Source organism: Pleurodeles waltl, chromosome 8, assembly GCF_031143425.1.
Source record: "Pleurodeles waltl isolate 20211129_DDA chromosome 8, aPleWal1.hap1.20221129, whole genome shotgun sequence".
In the NCBI taxonomy this organism is placed as follows: domain Eukaryota; kingdom Metazoa; phylum Chordata; class Amphibia; order Caudata; family Salamandridae; genus Pleurodeles; species Pleurodeles waltl.
In genome coordinates this window covers 1320455668-1320471126 of record NC_090447.1, presented here as the reverse complement: position 1 = coordinate 1320471126, position 15459 = coordinate 1320455668, and the positions used below count along the sequence as shown (strand labels likewise).

At 41.8% G+C, this 15459-nt stretch overlaps 1 protein-coding gene across 1 annotated transcript; it reads left to right on the top strand.

Moving 5' to 3' along the window:
• The first annotated feature begins 435 nt into the window (after positions 1–435).
• LOC138248601 (thread biopolymer filament subunit alpha-like) lies at positions 436–14908 on the top strand. Its single transcript, XM_069202309.1, has 10 exons — positions 436–1069; positions 3843–4054; positions 4938–4998; positions 6542–6637; positions 7663–7842; positions 8885–9010; positions 9290–9403; positions 11105–11211; positions 12824–13134; positions 14160–14908. Exons 1-10 carry the CDS (start codon positions 500–502, stop codon positions 14192–14194), a joined length of 1812 nt encoding a protein of 603 aa, XP_069058410.1. The 5' UTR covers positions 436–499; the 3' UTR covers positions 14195–14908.
• Positions 14909–15459: the final 551 nt, after the last annotated feature.

Genomic DNA, 15459 nt, shown 5'->3' with positions numbered 1-15459 from the left:
GTGTTGCTGTCTCGGACGAAGTACACCCAGCACCAGTCCATTTTGTCAGAGTCTGAAGGAATTAGGAGCAGAAATGTATGATCTGTAGGTTATATCATGTTTTTGCCTCTGCTTAAGAGTGCCTTACTACGTGGCAGCGGCTGCATTTTTGCTGTCAAGCCCAACTCAGAGTGATGCCTCCGAGGCACAAAATGAACGAGCTAGATACAGTATGCGGCCTACAAGTATCAACACCTGCCGCCCGGCCCCAGGGCAGAGCGCGGGGTGGGCTCTGAACCCCCTCCTCCTTACAAACGCGCTCCCAATGCCGGCCCGGGGCCGCACGCCAGCACGCGGTGCCGCGGGGCCTTGTCAGCAGAGACCCGGCGCGCAGGCCAATGGCAGCGGCGGCCGCGGCGTCCCCCAGCCCATGCGGCACAGTATAAGAGGCTCGCGCCGGCACTAGGAGACTCGCTTTTGGGTCGTTCCTCTTCTCCTCCCCGCTAGCAATACAAGCACCATGACCTTGGAAAAGCAGCACAAAATTCAGGGCGGCGCCGTCCGCATGGGAATAGTCTATGGAAGCAGCAATCTCTTCAGCAAGAGGGCCAGCTCCTTCGGCGGAGGCGGTGCTGGCGCTGGCTTCGGGGGAGGAATTGGGGGCGGCTTCGGGGGCGGCGGGGCCAGGCTCATGCGGTTGTCAGGGGGAGCCTATGGCTTCGGCGGTGGTGGAAGGGCAGGAGGCTTGGGCTTCGGGGGCTCCAGCATGGGCATGGTCCTGGGTGCAGCCGGTGGTGGCCACGGTGCCGGGGGTGCGGCAGCCAGGGCTGGGGCGGCGTACATCGCTCTGCTCAGGGGCCGTACGGGCGGCCGAGTGACCAGGGTGGGCTCTTACGGCGGGGGCGCCAGCCTCGGCTTCTTGAGCTTGAAGGCGGGAGGCCCTGGAGGCCCAGGGGGGCCTTCGGCACCCTTCAGCATGCCTTCCATTGACCCGTCCCTGCCATCCATGGACACGGTGCAGGTGACTCGGCAGCGGGAGAAGGAGGAGCTGCAGGCCCTCAACAACAAGTTTGCAGCCTTCATCGACAAGGTAAGAAGATATGCCGAGACATTGTACCACTCCAGATGTGTGAAGAGGGCGGACTGGATGTCACTACGGTTGTGCATTGGGGTGTCCTAGCTGCACTCCAGCTGTATGCCACCTTAAGTCAACTTCAGCAGTGTGTTGAAGGAGCCAGAATGCCCCTACAGCAGTGTGTATATATAATTATTTTGTATAGAAAAGATACTTGGTGCAACTTAAGCTGTGCACGGAGTTTTACTGGCTGTCACGCTACATGTGCCCCACCTTACGTCAACTTCAACAGTGTATGAAAGCAGACCTCTTCTTCAGTGTATGAACTGTTATTTTTTGCAGCTAAAGCATGTGGTGCATCTTACGTCGTGCTTGGGACAGTCACAGGTGCCACCCAGGACGAGTAGGCCATTAGCTGTCACTACATATGTACGCGGGGGAGAACTGTGTGTTACGCCAACTGTCTTTGGGAATGTATGAGATAGGGGTTAGCCACTTGGCATCACTCCAGCTGCATATGTGGTCGTTCTGAGTGACATTTCAGCTGGTTCTGGGAGAGTATTCAGCAGGCACCAAATTCAGCAGCGTATGGAAACAGGCACAGTGTGGCACTCCTGTCTGCGCTTGGTGCAGCTTAAGCTGTGCACGGGGGAGACAATGGATGTAACTGAAGAAGTGTATAAAGTCTTGCATTGAACGTCACTTCCGCTCTGCAGGAAATAGGCGATAGGCTGGCACTTCAGCCCCTGACAGAGTCATGCATTCTTTGTCACTCTAGCTGTGCATGCGATAGTCCTTAGGTGGCACTTCATCTGTGCATGACACAGTTGCCTGCAAGGCCCTTCAGTTGTGTATGGACAGGGCCTCTTATTCCATCGGACCTTTTCCCGGCGGACTTGGACCATCTTGCTGACTTGCCGAGGCGAGCACAGGATGCTTCAGGAGGAAGAGAAAAAGAGGGAGGGAAGCGGAGATAATGAGATCAAAGAGGGAAGAGTGTGAGAGAGGATAGATGTATGGAAAAAAACAGAACGAGAAGAGGAAGGTACCTCAGGACTGCGTGCGTTTTGCTAGTCTGGCTCGGTGAATGGGGGCATTCGCCGGGCATCATAGGACAGGGGCTTGGGCGCCACTGAAGCCTGCAGTGGTTGTCAATTCAGCTGAGTATAACAATCATCATTGGCTTTCACGGTAGCGTGCCAGCGGTGCATTAGAAAGCCCCCGTTTGCCACTCCATTCTGTGTTTCTGGGCATGGTGTTTGTGTCCCTTCAACTGTGTATGGGGCAGAGACTTGCTGTCACTACAGCTTTTCATGGGGCAGCACTAGGCGTCATTTCTGCATAATATGTGGAATGCAATAGGTGTGATGTTAGCTGTATATCCGGCATATAACATGCCTCACTTCAGCTGTGTCTTGCAAGGTGTTGTTTGTCACTGCATCTGTGTGTGGAATAGGCCCCTTGCCAGCACACTTTGGTGTGAAAGTAGTTTGGAGGTGCTCTCCTTTTTTTTACAGAAGTCTTTTGTTTGCTTTGTAGCTAAAAAAAAAAATGTTGTAAACTAACCAGGCCAGCATTGGCCTTGCTTTCCTCCAGAACACAGGGTGTTCCCGTTTCCTATTTGCAGGGGTTGTAGCCCATCGTCCAATCAGCACTAGCATCGAGCCCTCACCCTCACTGAGGCGATTTCCAGCTGGACCCCATATTCTGAAGCATCACTGCGTTCATGGGCGTAACTTCGGGTTGGGGGCGGGGGGTGGCATTGGAGTGTTACGCCCCCCCCCTCCAACCCCAAATAAATGTATTTTCTGTTAAATACTTGGGTTCGGGTCCTTTCAGTAGGGTATGACGAGGTGTCTCAGATTTCCCTAGTCATTTTTACACACGCAGAGAAAAACGCACGCCCAATATCTCCCTCTGTTTTGAAAGTCCGTGAAAATGTTCGTTATTTTACATAATACTCACAATCCACAACCCACCCCATTATCACTACCCCTTGGGCCCCTGTCATGCGCCATGCTTGTTTTATAATGTATTTGAACATTATATGTCAGCGGGATTGTTGGAAAATCTTACTGACCGAACTACGACATGACTACGTTTAGTGCTAAATCGTACACTTAACAACCGCACGAAATATGCTTCATCGATACGTCTTCTCGTCATAACTTGTCAATAACGCGAGGAGGCTGCACCTAACCATTCATCCAATCAAGGGTACGTGACGGATAGGCGCACCACGGTTTGGTAGCTAAACTCTTTTCTTACCACAGCTGCGCTGCATGATCTCCTTGATGTGGACCTTGCGCCACCGCCGCACAAACATTCATATATAAGAAATTGAAACTTATTTGTTGTCACATTCTGTAAAGATAATAATTACTTGTTTCCTTTTCGTGCCCACGCAAAACTCTATTAATGAACCTCACCCTCAGGTTTGATTTTTTACAAGAAGACCCAAGGCTGCCTTTGTTGAATCTCTGGAGGTTCTTCCATTGACATTTAAGGCGCAAAGGCTTATTGACCTACAGACCTCAACATATCTATAGTCGTTTATCACTCCATTTTAAAACAGTACTTCTATAAACTTGTTAATTTGCTGGCTCTGTTAAAAGGTTCCAAAACACAAAAGATCCATTCTGTTCTTTAGCCTGTTAGACCCATACCATTTAATGCTGCTTCGTGTGGTGGTATTGCATAACTGACACTTTGTATGCATTTTTCTTGTTCGCTTATAGCTGGTGTAGTTGCAGGCTGTGTTGTAAACACTATGCTCGTTTTCTTGCAGGTCCGCAGCTTAGAACAGCAGAATGCTATCATCAGAGCCCAGATCTCCGTCTACACCACCACCGACCAGTCCGGCCCAGCTAACCCAGCAGTGGTGGCCACCACAGCCACAGCCGGCTACAAGGCCACGCTCGATACCCTCACCCAGGCCAAGGCAGCCATGCTAGCAGAAATCGACCACTACAGCAAACTCATTGAAGAAATCACAGCCAAGTAAGTCACGTTCTTCGGTCAAAGGTGAACGTTTTAGGAAATTGAATGTAACAGTTTCCACAAAACTCACTACTCTATCACATTCATGTTCATAGTGCATTAATACGATAAACAGTACCTTCTTTTAAAACAAACAACGTTTTTGAGCAAGGCTGTTAAGTGAAATTGGCTCCTATAATGCTAGCTTATGAAATAGGTTGAAGGGTTTAGGTATGATTGCAACTACTTTTAAACTGGCATGAGGTTTTATTTTCACCACATCAACCATCGTTGCCATTACTTAATTTTTTTTCCAGTAGCTCAGTTCCTAATTTTAATTCGAAATGAAGATTGTCACCCTTGCAAGACCTGCACTTTGGTTGATCTGCTTACGGACAGTACCAATTACCAATTCATTTCCATGTGCAAACATCAAACAGAGCTAGCACTGAATATAACTTGTTTTCACATCTTTCCGATGTATATTTTAAGAACACCTGCCTATCACACAACTGTCCTAAACATATGTACAATACTGAAGAAAAGCAAAAGTTCTTACGAGATTGTGGGGATTGAATAAAGGATCCATTAACTTAATAACTCTGAACACCTAACCACTTCAGGCTGCTACTATAAACCTACTTTCTTTGCACCCACCCTTGAAAACTAAGAGAAGTACAAGTGGAGAAGCCCTTAATATTGGCAGACATATAAGCCACATGCCTTAGATTTCCCAATAATCAGAAATTTAGAAATCAATTCATGTGATGTCAAACCGTGCAGATCAAGCATCTCTTTTCATTGTCCATACCAGTGTTTCATGCTTTTTAAATCAAGTAGCAAATATTACTAACATATATCTGTGCTTCTTTAAGGTAACACGTTTCTTTATGTTTTTTTACAGATACGAACAAGATAGCGCTGTAACGAAGACGCTTGAGGGAGAATGGACCACCCTGAAAGAGGTTGGTTGGGGCAGCTAATGGTAGTATCAAACTCACAATGGGATTAAGGATGCTATTAGAACCATATTTACATCACAATAACTGCCTTGGTTAAATAATTCATGCATTGCTTTCCAAATACAGGCCTCATGCCAAGTATAGTTCCAGACTTATGTTACCAGATACAGTAAAAAGCACCCATACATCCAGAAACCCCAAGTTCTTTCGTATGTGACATTTTACAAAGTTATGTTGTATGACAGTTGACATATTTATTACAGGAACATGCTCATCATACTAACAAAATCATTCTTCTATAAAGAGGAAAACATACTGGGGGGTTTAAGGAATTTCCACCCACTAACATCCCTTTCTTCTCTCTGTTCAAACTAAAGTCCACAGTTTACACAAAGAGAATCTACAGAAGGAGCCAGTCAATATACTGAGCAGCGACACATGCAAGAATTGCTGGGGAAGCAATGGTTTCTGCATGTTCTTCCCTAAAACTTAAAATCCCTGTTATGTTTTTTTTTTTTTTTTAACCTGTAATTACCAGGACCACTGTAATGGTAATGCCAGATCACGAAATAATTCGGATTATTCTGGGGCACTCACAATCGAGGCCTAACAGTATGACGTGGTAGAGACATAATGGTCTCTTTCCCAATAGATTTGTGCTTCTGAAAGATATGTGTGGTTTACTTGTCCCAAGTGCACTGGTCTTTGAGAGATTGAGGAAACATCCACAGTCTGGACAAACTAGTCCTCAGCTGACATTTAGGAGATACTGAGAGGGCACCACACATGTTGTCATAGGTAAGAGAGGGAATTCTCCGTCCTTTCTCACTGCAGGTTCGTGTTTGAGGCTATTTTTTGTTGTCCACCTGTTTAGCTCCCCTCATCACGAACACCCTGTTTTTGAGGGCAACGGCCGAACTTTGGAAAATATGTACCTTTCCCTATTAGATCGTACTAAGGATAGCTTTGAGTGGAAAATCAGCACGTTTAAGCAAGCATACATGCATACTACAGAGAAGTGCTAAATCATGAAATTGCATTTGTTTGGTACAAATAAACAGAGACAAAAAAAACAATCCCTGTTTCCAATTTCTAAAAACAGGCCACAGGTTACACAGATTTAGGGAGTCTTAGGTCACTGACTTGTTCTGTTCTTTCATCCAAATTTACCACTAAAACAGTCATTTTCTCGTGGTTGCACACAAGACAAAGGGCTGTATTTCATTAACAGGCAACAGGTGACTCGTGGTCCCCAATCTTCAGCTCGAACTGAGTATCTGAAGTGGAGCTTCTCTCTGCTTTAGCGTGCTACAACAGGCTAATCAATAGCCAAATTAACAAGTACATACATTGCAGTTTATAATGTGCTATTAGTATTCCACATTATAAATAAGAAGAATGTAATCAGTTTTCCAGAATAGGCCTTCATTACATTGCATCTTTTATCCACAGCTTTTTGATGCCCTATCCTAAGCAATCTTGTAGCCTGAACATTGTGTTTCTTAACTCTCTTTTTAAAGTGTTTTTCTCATGTTTTTCTTTTCAGGACGTGGATCATTTGTATTTGACAATCTTTGACCTTCAAACAAAATTAGGTGGCGTTGAAGATCAAATTGCTTTGTCTAAACAGATGTATGAAGCTGTAAGTGTTGCAATGGTTACTGAAAGTGAGAATGCTTCCGTCCTACATGTAACTTTAATGATTTTGAAAAACGTGTTTATTTTGACTTCACCTACTATGTAAAGCAAGGACAATTGCCTTTGCAATATGGCACTGCAGTAAACTAGGATCTTAAATAATGTGAAAAGAGTATCATACATTCAACTATGTCTTGTAGGCCAGTGTGAAGTAGTCTCCTTATTTCCTCTTGAAGCAGTATTCCTGCTTGTTTACATGCACTGAAGAGTAATTTCGAGAACATTACCACTCACATGAACCAAGTGTGTTTGCAGAGAGAGAGTGCATTTTATTGCCTTCTTTAAAAGATAAAAAGGCCATAACTAAGAGTGCCCCAGATGCCTGGGTGCTATTAAGAACACCTGATTTAATCTGACTCCCTGGGGTTTGGAAGTTGTTGGGTGTGATTATTTGTACATATTCTGTGTTTTCGGGGAATGACGGACTGCTTTTGGTGCCTGCCACATCATAATCCACATGCCGTGGTAGATAACATTCCATACCTCCGTGCTAAATTCCAGCTAGGTGCAGTTTTACTCACACACAGTAATTAACAGGCACAGTAAACTCTGCACAACTCAGAATTCTGACTCCTGCACTAACTGGAGTTGGCAAAGGGGGAAGAAAACTATAGCGACTCATAATCAGGCCCTAAGTGGGAAGGAAGTGAAAAGTAAAATATAGCTCAAAGAAGCCGTTGAACCAGTTTTAGTTATTAGAAATGACCAATTAAAACATGGTCAAAAGGATGCATGTGAATGTTTATTTGTTACTCTAACCACCTTTTTAAAATATAATTCTCACTTCTATTTGTTCAACTTAATCAGAGGTTTTATGCATTCTGAATATGACAAATTGTTTGAAGCAGGTGAACTACGATATTTTGCAAACTGCCATTTTTTGCTTGTATTTGGAATGTCCGTTTCTATGGCGAGAAAGTTTTGTTTGTTGGTTGTCATTTAATTATTCCCTTCTCATCCTGTTTTTAGAAAGTGAGAGAGGTTCAGTCCATAATTTCTGGCGGCGGCACCAAAGCTGCAATCTCCATTTCCATTGACAACTACGATCAAGCTGCGGACCTCACAACGGCTATCTCGGACATGAAGCAACAGTATGAATCTTTGGTGGAATCGACTAAGCGGGAAGCATTCGAAGCAGTGCAAGCCAAGGTAGGTCATCGCTGGCGAGCCTTGACAGCATGTCCGCTGTTTCACTGAGTCCTTCTGTGCATCCCGCACCACAGCAATGCCCACCATAAAATAGATAGAATAAAACATCTGTATGCATTATGCAATACTAAAGCTTCTCTCATCTGTAAATGAAATACAGTTACAGCACCAACCTATTTACTTACTCCATGTCATGACCCTTCTGAATATATTTTGACATTAAAGTGTATTTACTGATTTTAAAGTTGATTTATGTGTTGCACTTGCACATTATGCCTGTAGGACTCCCGTTTATATGTTTTAGTGTTTCTGCCAGAATGCAGCCATATTTCATTTCCCCAAACTGTTAAGGTTTGTAGGTGGGTGTAAAAAGAAAATTGCAGTTAGTATATTTCCACGTCATTTAAATGATAAATGTATAATCATATTATGACTGTCATGTGCCAAGAAGCCATTTACAATAAAATAGGCAAATTGCTTGAAGACATTAGCATTGCAGTACTAGTACAGGAACATACATTTACAGCTATTTAGGCTTCACCAGAAAACCTCCCCCTTTGTCTTTTTAAAGCTGTGTGCTGTCAGCATACAAGGCTTTTGGTCTGGCACTCTGAGTAACAGGAGCGATAAAAAAAAATCGAATTTTTGCATTTCTCCATTTTAAATTGTCAGACAGGGAAACATTGCTTTCTGCCTGGGTACGTAGGGACCAGTAAAATAGGAAAACTGGAAACGATACTGATGTCTAATAGTCGTGAGCATTGCAGGAAAAGACTGAAGGCAGCCAACTAAAAACAGGCCACGCATTAATAATGTAATTTACATCATCTGAAATGCAAGATAGTCCACCCTCGTAAACTCACTTGTGAGGCACAGGGACTGCAGTCATGAATGCATGCATGGCAACTGGCCAGAGGACTGCACACCCATGTCCTATCTAGGAGTATGATAACTACTAAAGTTCTTTAAATCAGAACATATCATTGTTTGATGTTGTTTATTTTTACCCCCTCCAATTATTGTTTCTTCCATTTATTCCAAGATCTCTGCAGTTGTTGGCTCCACACGACCAGTGGCACACACTGCACAGGCACATAAAGAAGAAATGAGAGCCTTAAAACTACAGGTCGATTCGATCCAGCGAGAAATCGAGCGTGTTAAAACCCTGGTACTGAAAGATAGTTTATTTCTTCTGTGAGTTGTAACTAAGACGAATGAATAGACTGATTTAAGTGTTTTATTTTTTTATTTTTAAAGAAAATAAGCTAAAGAATGAACATCTTTGTTTCCATTTCTATTTAAGACTTGAACTAATATGCACAACGTATTTCTTCAATTAGTAATGTGGATGTCAGCTAGTTGCATGATAGGTGCCAGACCTTTTCTTAATACAAGTGAGCCTCTTTTCAAATATATTCATTTATGATAATAATTTATTGTTTTAAAGAACCTTCAGTTGGAGACTCAACTTGCCGAGGCGGAATCTGGCAGCAGCAGTGAAAGTGACCAATATCAGGAACAAGTTGCGGCTCTGAAATCTCAGTTAGATGACATTAGGAAGGTAAGACTAGCTGAATATCTTCAATTGTTGTAAAACCTTATGGGATATAGTTTTAGCCAGGTAATAAATACGCTTAAAAAATAAGCAACGCTTGTTCTTGCAAAGGTAATAGGTACTGCAGCATTTATCCTGCACGTTTTCAACAAGTACACAATATATGGTGGGGACTGTAAGCAACAACTAGTCCGAAGAATTGACATGCAGTTGAGCTAGAAATACAAGTCGACCTAGGGAACACGATGTTTTGGTCTGGCCAGAGTGCAACAAAGCTCCTGTGATGAAAAAACTAGATCAAGGCTGCAGAGAAGAAATAATGCTGTAACCATAATGAAAAGAAATGTGTGAAAACAAATATTGTACATAGCCATCTAGTTACATAGGTTAACCAAACTTAGTATGTAAGGGCATCGTTCAAACGTGCCATCACAAGACTGTATCGTGAAAAGAGTATCAGATGGAACATTGCCTCTGGTGGTAGCCTAATAAGGTATCAGTGTTGGAAGATTTCAAATTGTTAATTTCGCTTTTTATTTTTTTACGAAATGGGTGCAGCTAGAATTCTGTAACTGCACCAAACTCTTTCCTCTTGTATCAGAATAGGACACAATATGTGTCAATCTGGCCTTGTTTTACATTACGCTTATGTCATACCAGCTAACACGCAATGGGTTTCATTTAACTTTAGGCAATAAGATCACTGCTTCTGCTGGCTACAGTGTTGGTGTACATGACCTAAAACCAAGCCAAAGCCATAGATGTAGTGGACCTTCAATATGTGTTTCCCACCGATGGACCGAAGTCAATAACTGATTTATAAAGTACTGTTTAACCACCTTGCAACCACTTTGTTCTTCAGCCCTTATTATTACTCCTGTCTAATCAAAGACTCTCCACAGCGGTCAGTGTTGGTACTTCCTGAACTATTTATGATGTTGCATCAAAGATTAAGGTACTCAGTCTTGTTCTCTTCATAGTGCAGTATACCCAACCCTTTATGGCTTGTTTCAAGGGGCACGTAGGGGAAGCAGTGATGGAGAGAACACAAACAAGGTACCTCATGTGTCTTGCCACATCTCTTTCAACCCATCAAGACAAGTTTCCTTCTTCCCAGTACAGCTTGTCCACGAGTTACAACCCTCACACTATCCCTATGAGAAAATAGGCTTCTGGTACAGAACTTCTCTTCTGTCATAGAGTTCTTCAATTCCTATGTCCTTGTTCATGGAATGAGCTAATGAGTGAGCCCGTCCGAGGGAATCTGGCCATATGCCCATGTCCAGTTAAATTATCAGAAACTCCTTGCTTCCAACAGCGGCCTCCAGAGTTCTCATCCCAAAGCCCGCCGTCGCTTATCTTTGAAGGTTGTGGGTTATCAATCATTAAGAATAGGAGTATAGACAGAATACCTTTGTGTAAATTAAACTACATAGCCATTGTTTCCGTGGATAGTAAATGACTGTGTATGTTATATACATTACATAGACTAATGTGAACCTTTACGATTCTAACAAGTGCTGCCAAATGAAATTTCTTTAGTTGATCTAAAATAAGTAAAAAGACACACTTAGAAATGACATACAGAGGTAATTGTTGTACTGACTAAGATGTTCTATTACGATGGATTTTTTTTAATGACAATTTCCTTTCAAATAAGATTCTTCAGCTGCCAATTATTGATTGTTTACTGTTTCCCACCTACAGCAAATTGCTCATTATGGCCAAGAGTATCAAGAACTTTTGGCCGCCAAGATGGGCTTGGATGTTGAAATCACTGCCTACAGGAAGCTTATGGACAGTGAAGAGCTCAGGTAAACATCTTTAGTTTACTGTCGTGTGATGACATATTTCTGGAGTTGTGATGCTGGTAGACTACAAGCGTTAGAGTCAATATTGTTTTTATTAAGTAAGTTCAATATGCTTTATCCACACTGCCCACCCAGAAGTATTTGCAGGGTACATTTTCATTGTCGACATGTGCTATATATCTAAATCTTGAACTCACAAGAGGCATGAAATCTACACCCTCCGCTGTGGTGCGGGCTTATTTATATGTTCCTAAAGTCACTGTGGGACAACAATCTATCATACCCTGAAGCAGGATGATGACTTTTTCAAAATATTGAGCTAGTGTTTGAGAATATGTTGAAACCTGTTAAATTATTTTTAATCCTAAATCTGTTTTTGCAAAAGTAAAGCCCAAACAATTCAGTTGGATAGTGAGGCAGCTTGAGAGCATTAACATGCTGGAGAGAGTTTGTTTTCAGAAATTACACCAGATGGAGCCCCAGCTGTCACCTTGAAAAGATAACACATTGGATCAAATTAAAATGTACTTGGGGTTATATTTCACAAAATGTATGTGATATTTTATTTTTCATTTACATAGAACACACCAAGGCTGTTATAATTTATGAGTTCATTTAACCTTATTTTTATTTTCAAATATGAAAACTAAATATGTTCCTACCTCCTGCTGTTAATTATCATATTGTCCTCGAGGAGAAGGCATTACTTTATTTATCTATATCTAGCAGCCCCTTGGCTTGTAAGCTGAGAGTTGATAGAATAATTATGCTAAAATGCTACAGAAGAGGAATAATGCCCATGCTATTTATGCAGTCCATTCAGTGAATGAGGGTGCTTGCATGGAGCAGGACATTAACACTGAGGTGGAGTAGAATGAGGCAACAATGTCAAAAAGCAAGACTCTAGCACTGAGGATTGTTGTTGTGGGTGACAGAAACTGGAGCCTGATAACTAAAGGCCAAATAAAACAACAGCAGAACGGTAAAATGTATCCCTCAGGAATATTGGCCTCATTAACGAAGATAATCAACTATTGCTACTTTTGGTGGGGAAATTGGCTAAGCATTTCTGTCTGACCACTAATTCTCTACAACCACTTCCATCTCTCTTTTATGGGTGCCAGTGCTAACCTGAGTGCATGCAGAACCCAGTGCAGTTCTACCATTTCATGGATAGAAGAGATCACCTTGAGGCTTGGGTCAGGGTTGTCCACTTCATTCTTTTTTCGTCCGAACAGGAACTCGAAAACACTACCAAGTATAGTCAATCTTCTAGATCAACGTTTATTTACTGGTAGAATTTGTCCCACATGGGTCACTAGCACCCTCAGTAATGAGATTATTCTATTGGCCACCAGATAATTTCTAGTTGCACTTGCATTTCAAACTTAAATGAAAAATGAACAACTGAAAGCCATTCGTCGGAGCTTATTAAAATGAGTTAAAGTCTAAGTGTTTGCACCTCAAACTGTGTCATTAAGACACCTCAAAATATGTCATTAAGTATTATAAATGCTGTGTAATGTAGTAATTTGACAGTGATATTTTTTGTCCTGTACATTCTGGTTTAGAACATTATATAATAATTGAAATTATTAATTCTGTCCTTTCACAGATTGCTCTCTGGAGGCAGTGTCACAGTTCACAAATCTACTATGAGTGTAGGAGGTGCAGGTGGTGGTGGAGCTGGTAGTGGCTTTGGATTCGGAGGTGGCGCTGGAGGTGGACTTGGAGGTGGCCTCGGCGGTGGCTATGGAGGTGGCCTCGGCGGTGGCTATGGAGGTGGCCTTGGAGGTGGCCTTGGAGGTGGACTTGGAGGTGGTCTTGGAGGTGGTCTTGGAGGCAGCCTTGGAGGCGGTGGTGGTTTTGGTGGTGGTTTTAGTGGAAGCAGTTTTCTTGGTGAATCTACAGGACTAAATAGCTCATGTAAGTAAAACCATGTATGTTCTACCATAATACATGTTTACAATTTAATGAGAATATATATATATATATATATATATATATATATATATATATAAAAACATTATATTCCACAATATTAAAAAAATGGCCAAATGGCCAACTTGTCATGTGTATGTTTTCTTACGTGAAGAATGTCTAACATAGATCAAGGAGGACTGGACACATACTACATTTTCAGAATAACTGCTGATGATGTAAATGGGTTGCATTTTGAAATTTGAATCTTTGTATGTACATTTTCTACACATAAACATATCCTGCATGGAGTTGCCTCTCCTGGTCATGGAATTGTATACTCCTGGTTAAATTTCATAGTAACTAATGCTTAATGTCCCCTCAATCAATTATAAATGTGTGTGTGTGTGCGTGCAGCGTCGTGCAACAATAATGGATACAAAATGGGTGCAAAATAGTTTTAACCTGTTATTCCCCATTTTTGCACCACAAACACAATTGGGAAGAAATACTCTGGAGTCACTCAGTGTAGATTTGATTTGTGCTGGGGTGTTTTTGTACCTATTATAACCTAAGCACAGAGGTCTGAATGACATCCGATGATGGCATTCCGATTGGAACGCAAAATGGAAACTTGGACAGAAATCAGATTTCTGAACCTTTATGCGGTATTGCAGATCAAAACAACACTGCCAGTCAGTAATATTAGTGTGCTAATGATTGTCATTCTAACAGTGCACAGCTTTCTACTGTTTACTTCGTGATGCCAGATACAAAATCAGTAAATAATTAGATGTTTGTGTATTAAATGCTTGTTATTCTATCCAAAATTGTAGATGTTACACCTGTATCCTCTTTATGCCTTTGGTTTTATTTGTTGTTTGTAAGTAATATTGTTTATTACTAATGGGCATGTTTTGAATGATAGACTCAAAGCCAAGTATGCAGCATGTTTATTAGTGATGAGTAGTCTGAAGTAGGCACAACATTGTAACGTATTCCCGTTTGACTGTCTTTTCAATGTTTTACAGATTCTGTGCGTTCAACAACATCTAGCGTGTACTGAAAGATACGCTGAAGAAGACTTTGTGGCATGAAACGTGGGAGTAGTGCATTGTACTAGTCCTAGCTACAGTATCGATACATCAGTATTCTACCACCATTCAGCTTTTAAAATGGATTATACCTGACTGACCGAGCATGCCCTGACACTAGGGTTATATTCGATTTAAATGATAATCCTTTGAAGTTATTCTATACTCTTCTGCATAATCTCTGCATATTAGTTTCTACCATGAAACATTCAGTTGTGATCCATGTAGCCCGTCCCATCATGTCTTTTTATTTGATATTTTTATTTTCATATACTGGTCTTGGGCATAGCCACCTGGACAAAGGTTAATTTATGTGTAGAAACCCAAACATAGCAGAAACATCCAGTTACTGGGATGTGCAACTTTCACACATTGAAGGTTTATCACATAACCAACGAAAAATATAGAGGGCCATATTCCTAGTCTTTAGACTCGGGCAGTGCAATATGTGAGATTTAGTGTTTGAATCAGCACTGTGCGTTACACTTCCGACTGAAAAATAATTTTCTATGTGGAATGCACACTCTATAGGATTCTAGCAGAACCATTTCGAAAAAATGAATATATGTTGTTGTTGTGGTGTCGTATTTACAACTCCATCGGGGCTCGTTTATAACTTACACTGAAAAGCTTTTCGGATTGAAAACATTTTTTTGTGTTTGGAAATAAAACAGGCATTTCTTTAACCTGTTTCTTTGTCGTTGATTATTGAAGAAAATTGTATTGTGATCTAGCATGCTTGAATGCCTTTAACAAGCTGACAGCAAGTGATTGTTTTTTTCCCTTGTGTCGAAACATTTATTAAAAGTACCTTAACTGATGCTGTGCAGTAGTCACTACCTACCTATTGCAATAGGTCAGTAGGTGGAATCCGGCAAATGGAAGTACACAGCTCTGATCACAACATCCTCATTCCCTTTCTGAGCTTGTGGTTCATTTCTACAACCTCCTCATAGGGCTGATGTATGTCGATTTACCAAACGATGAAGGAAATACAATGGTGAGGGTGGAAGTAGGAGTCTGTTTTGGTATTGGATTAGTTATTTGTTTGCAGTGGTTGTTTCCCAGAAATATTAAATTCAGCCTGTGCATCAGAGATTGCTCAATTAAAGTTTTCCTATATCTGGGGCAATGACTGTCAGTATATGAGTTGGTATGTGCAGGTTTACAGGGAGTGCAGAATTATTAGGCAAGTTGTATTTTTGAGGATTAATTTTATTATTGAACAACAACCATG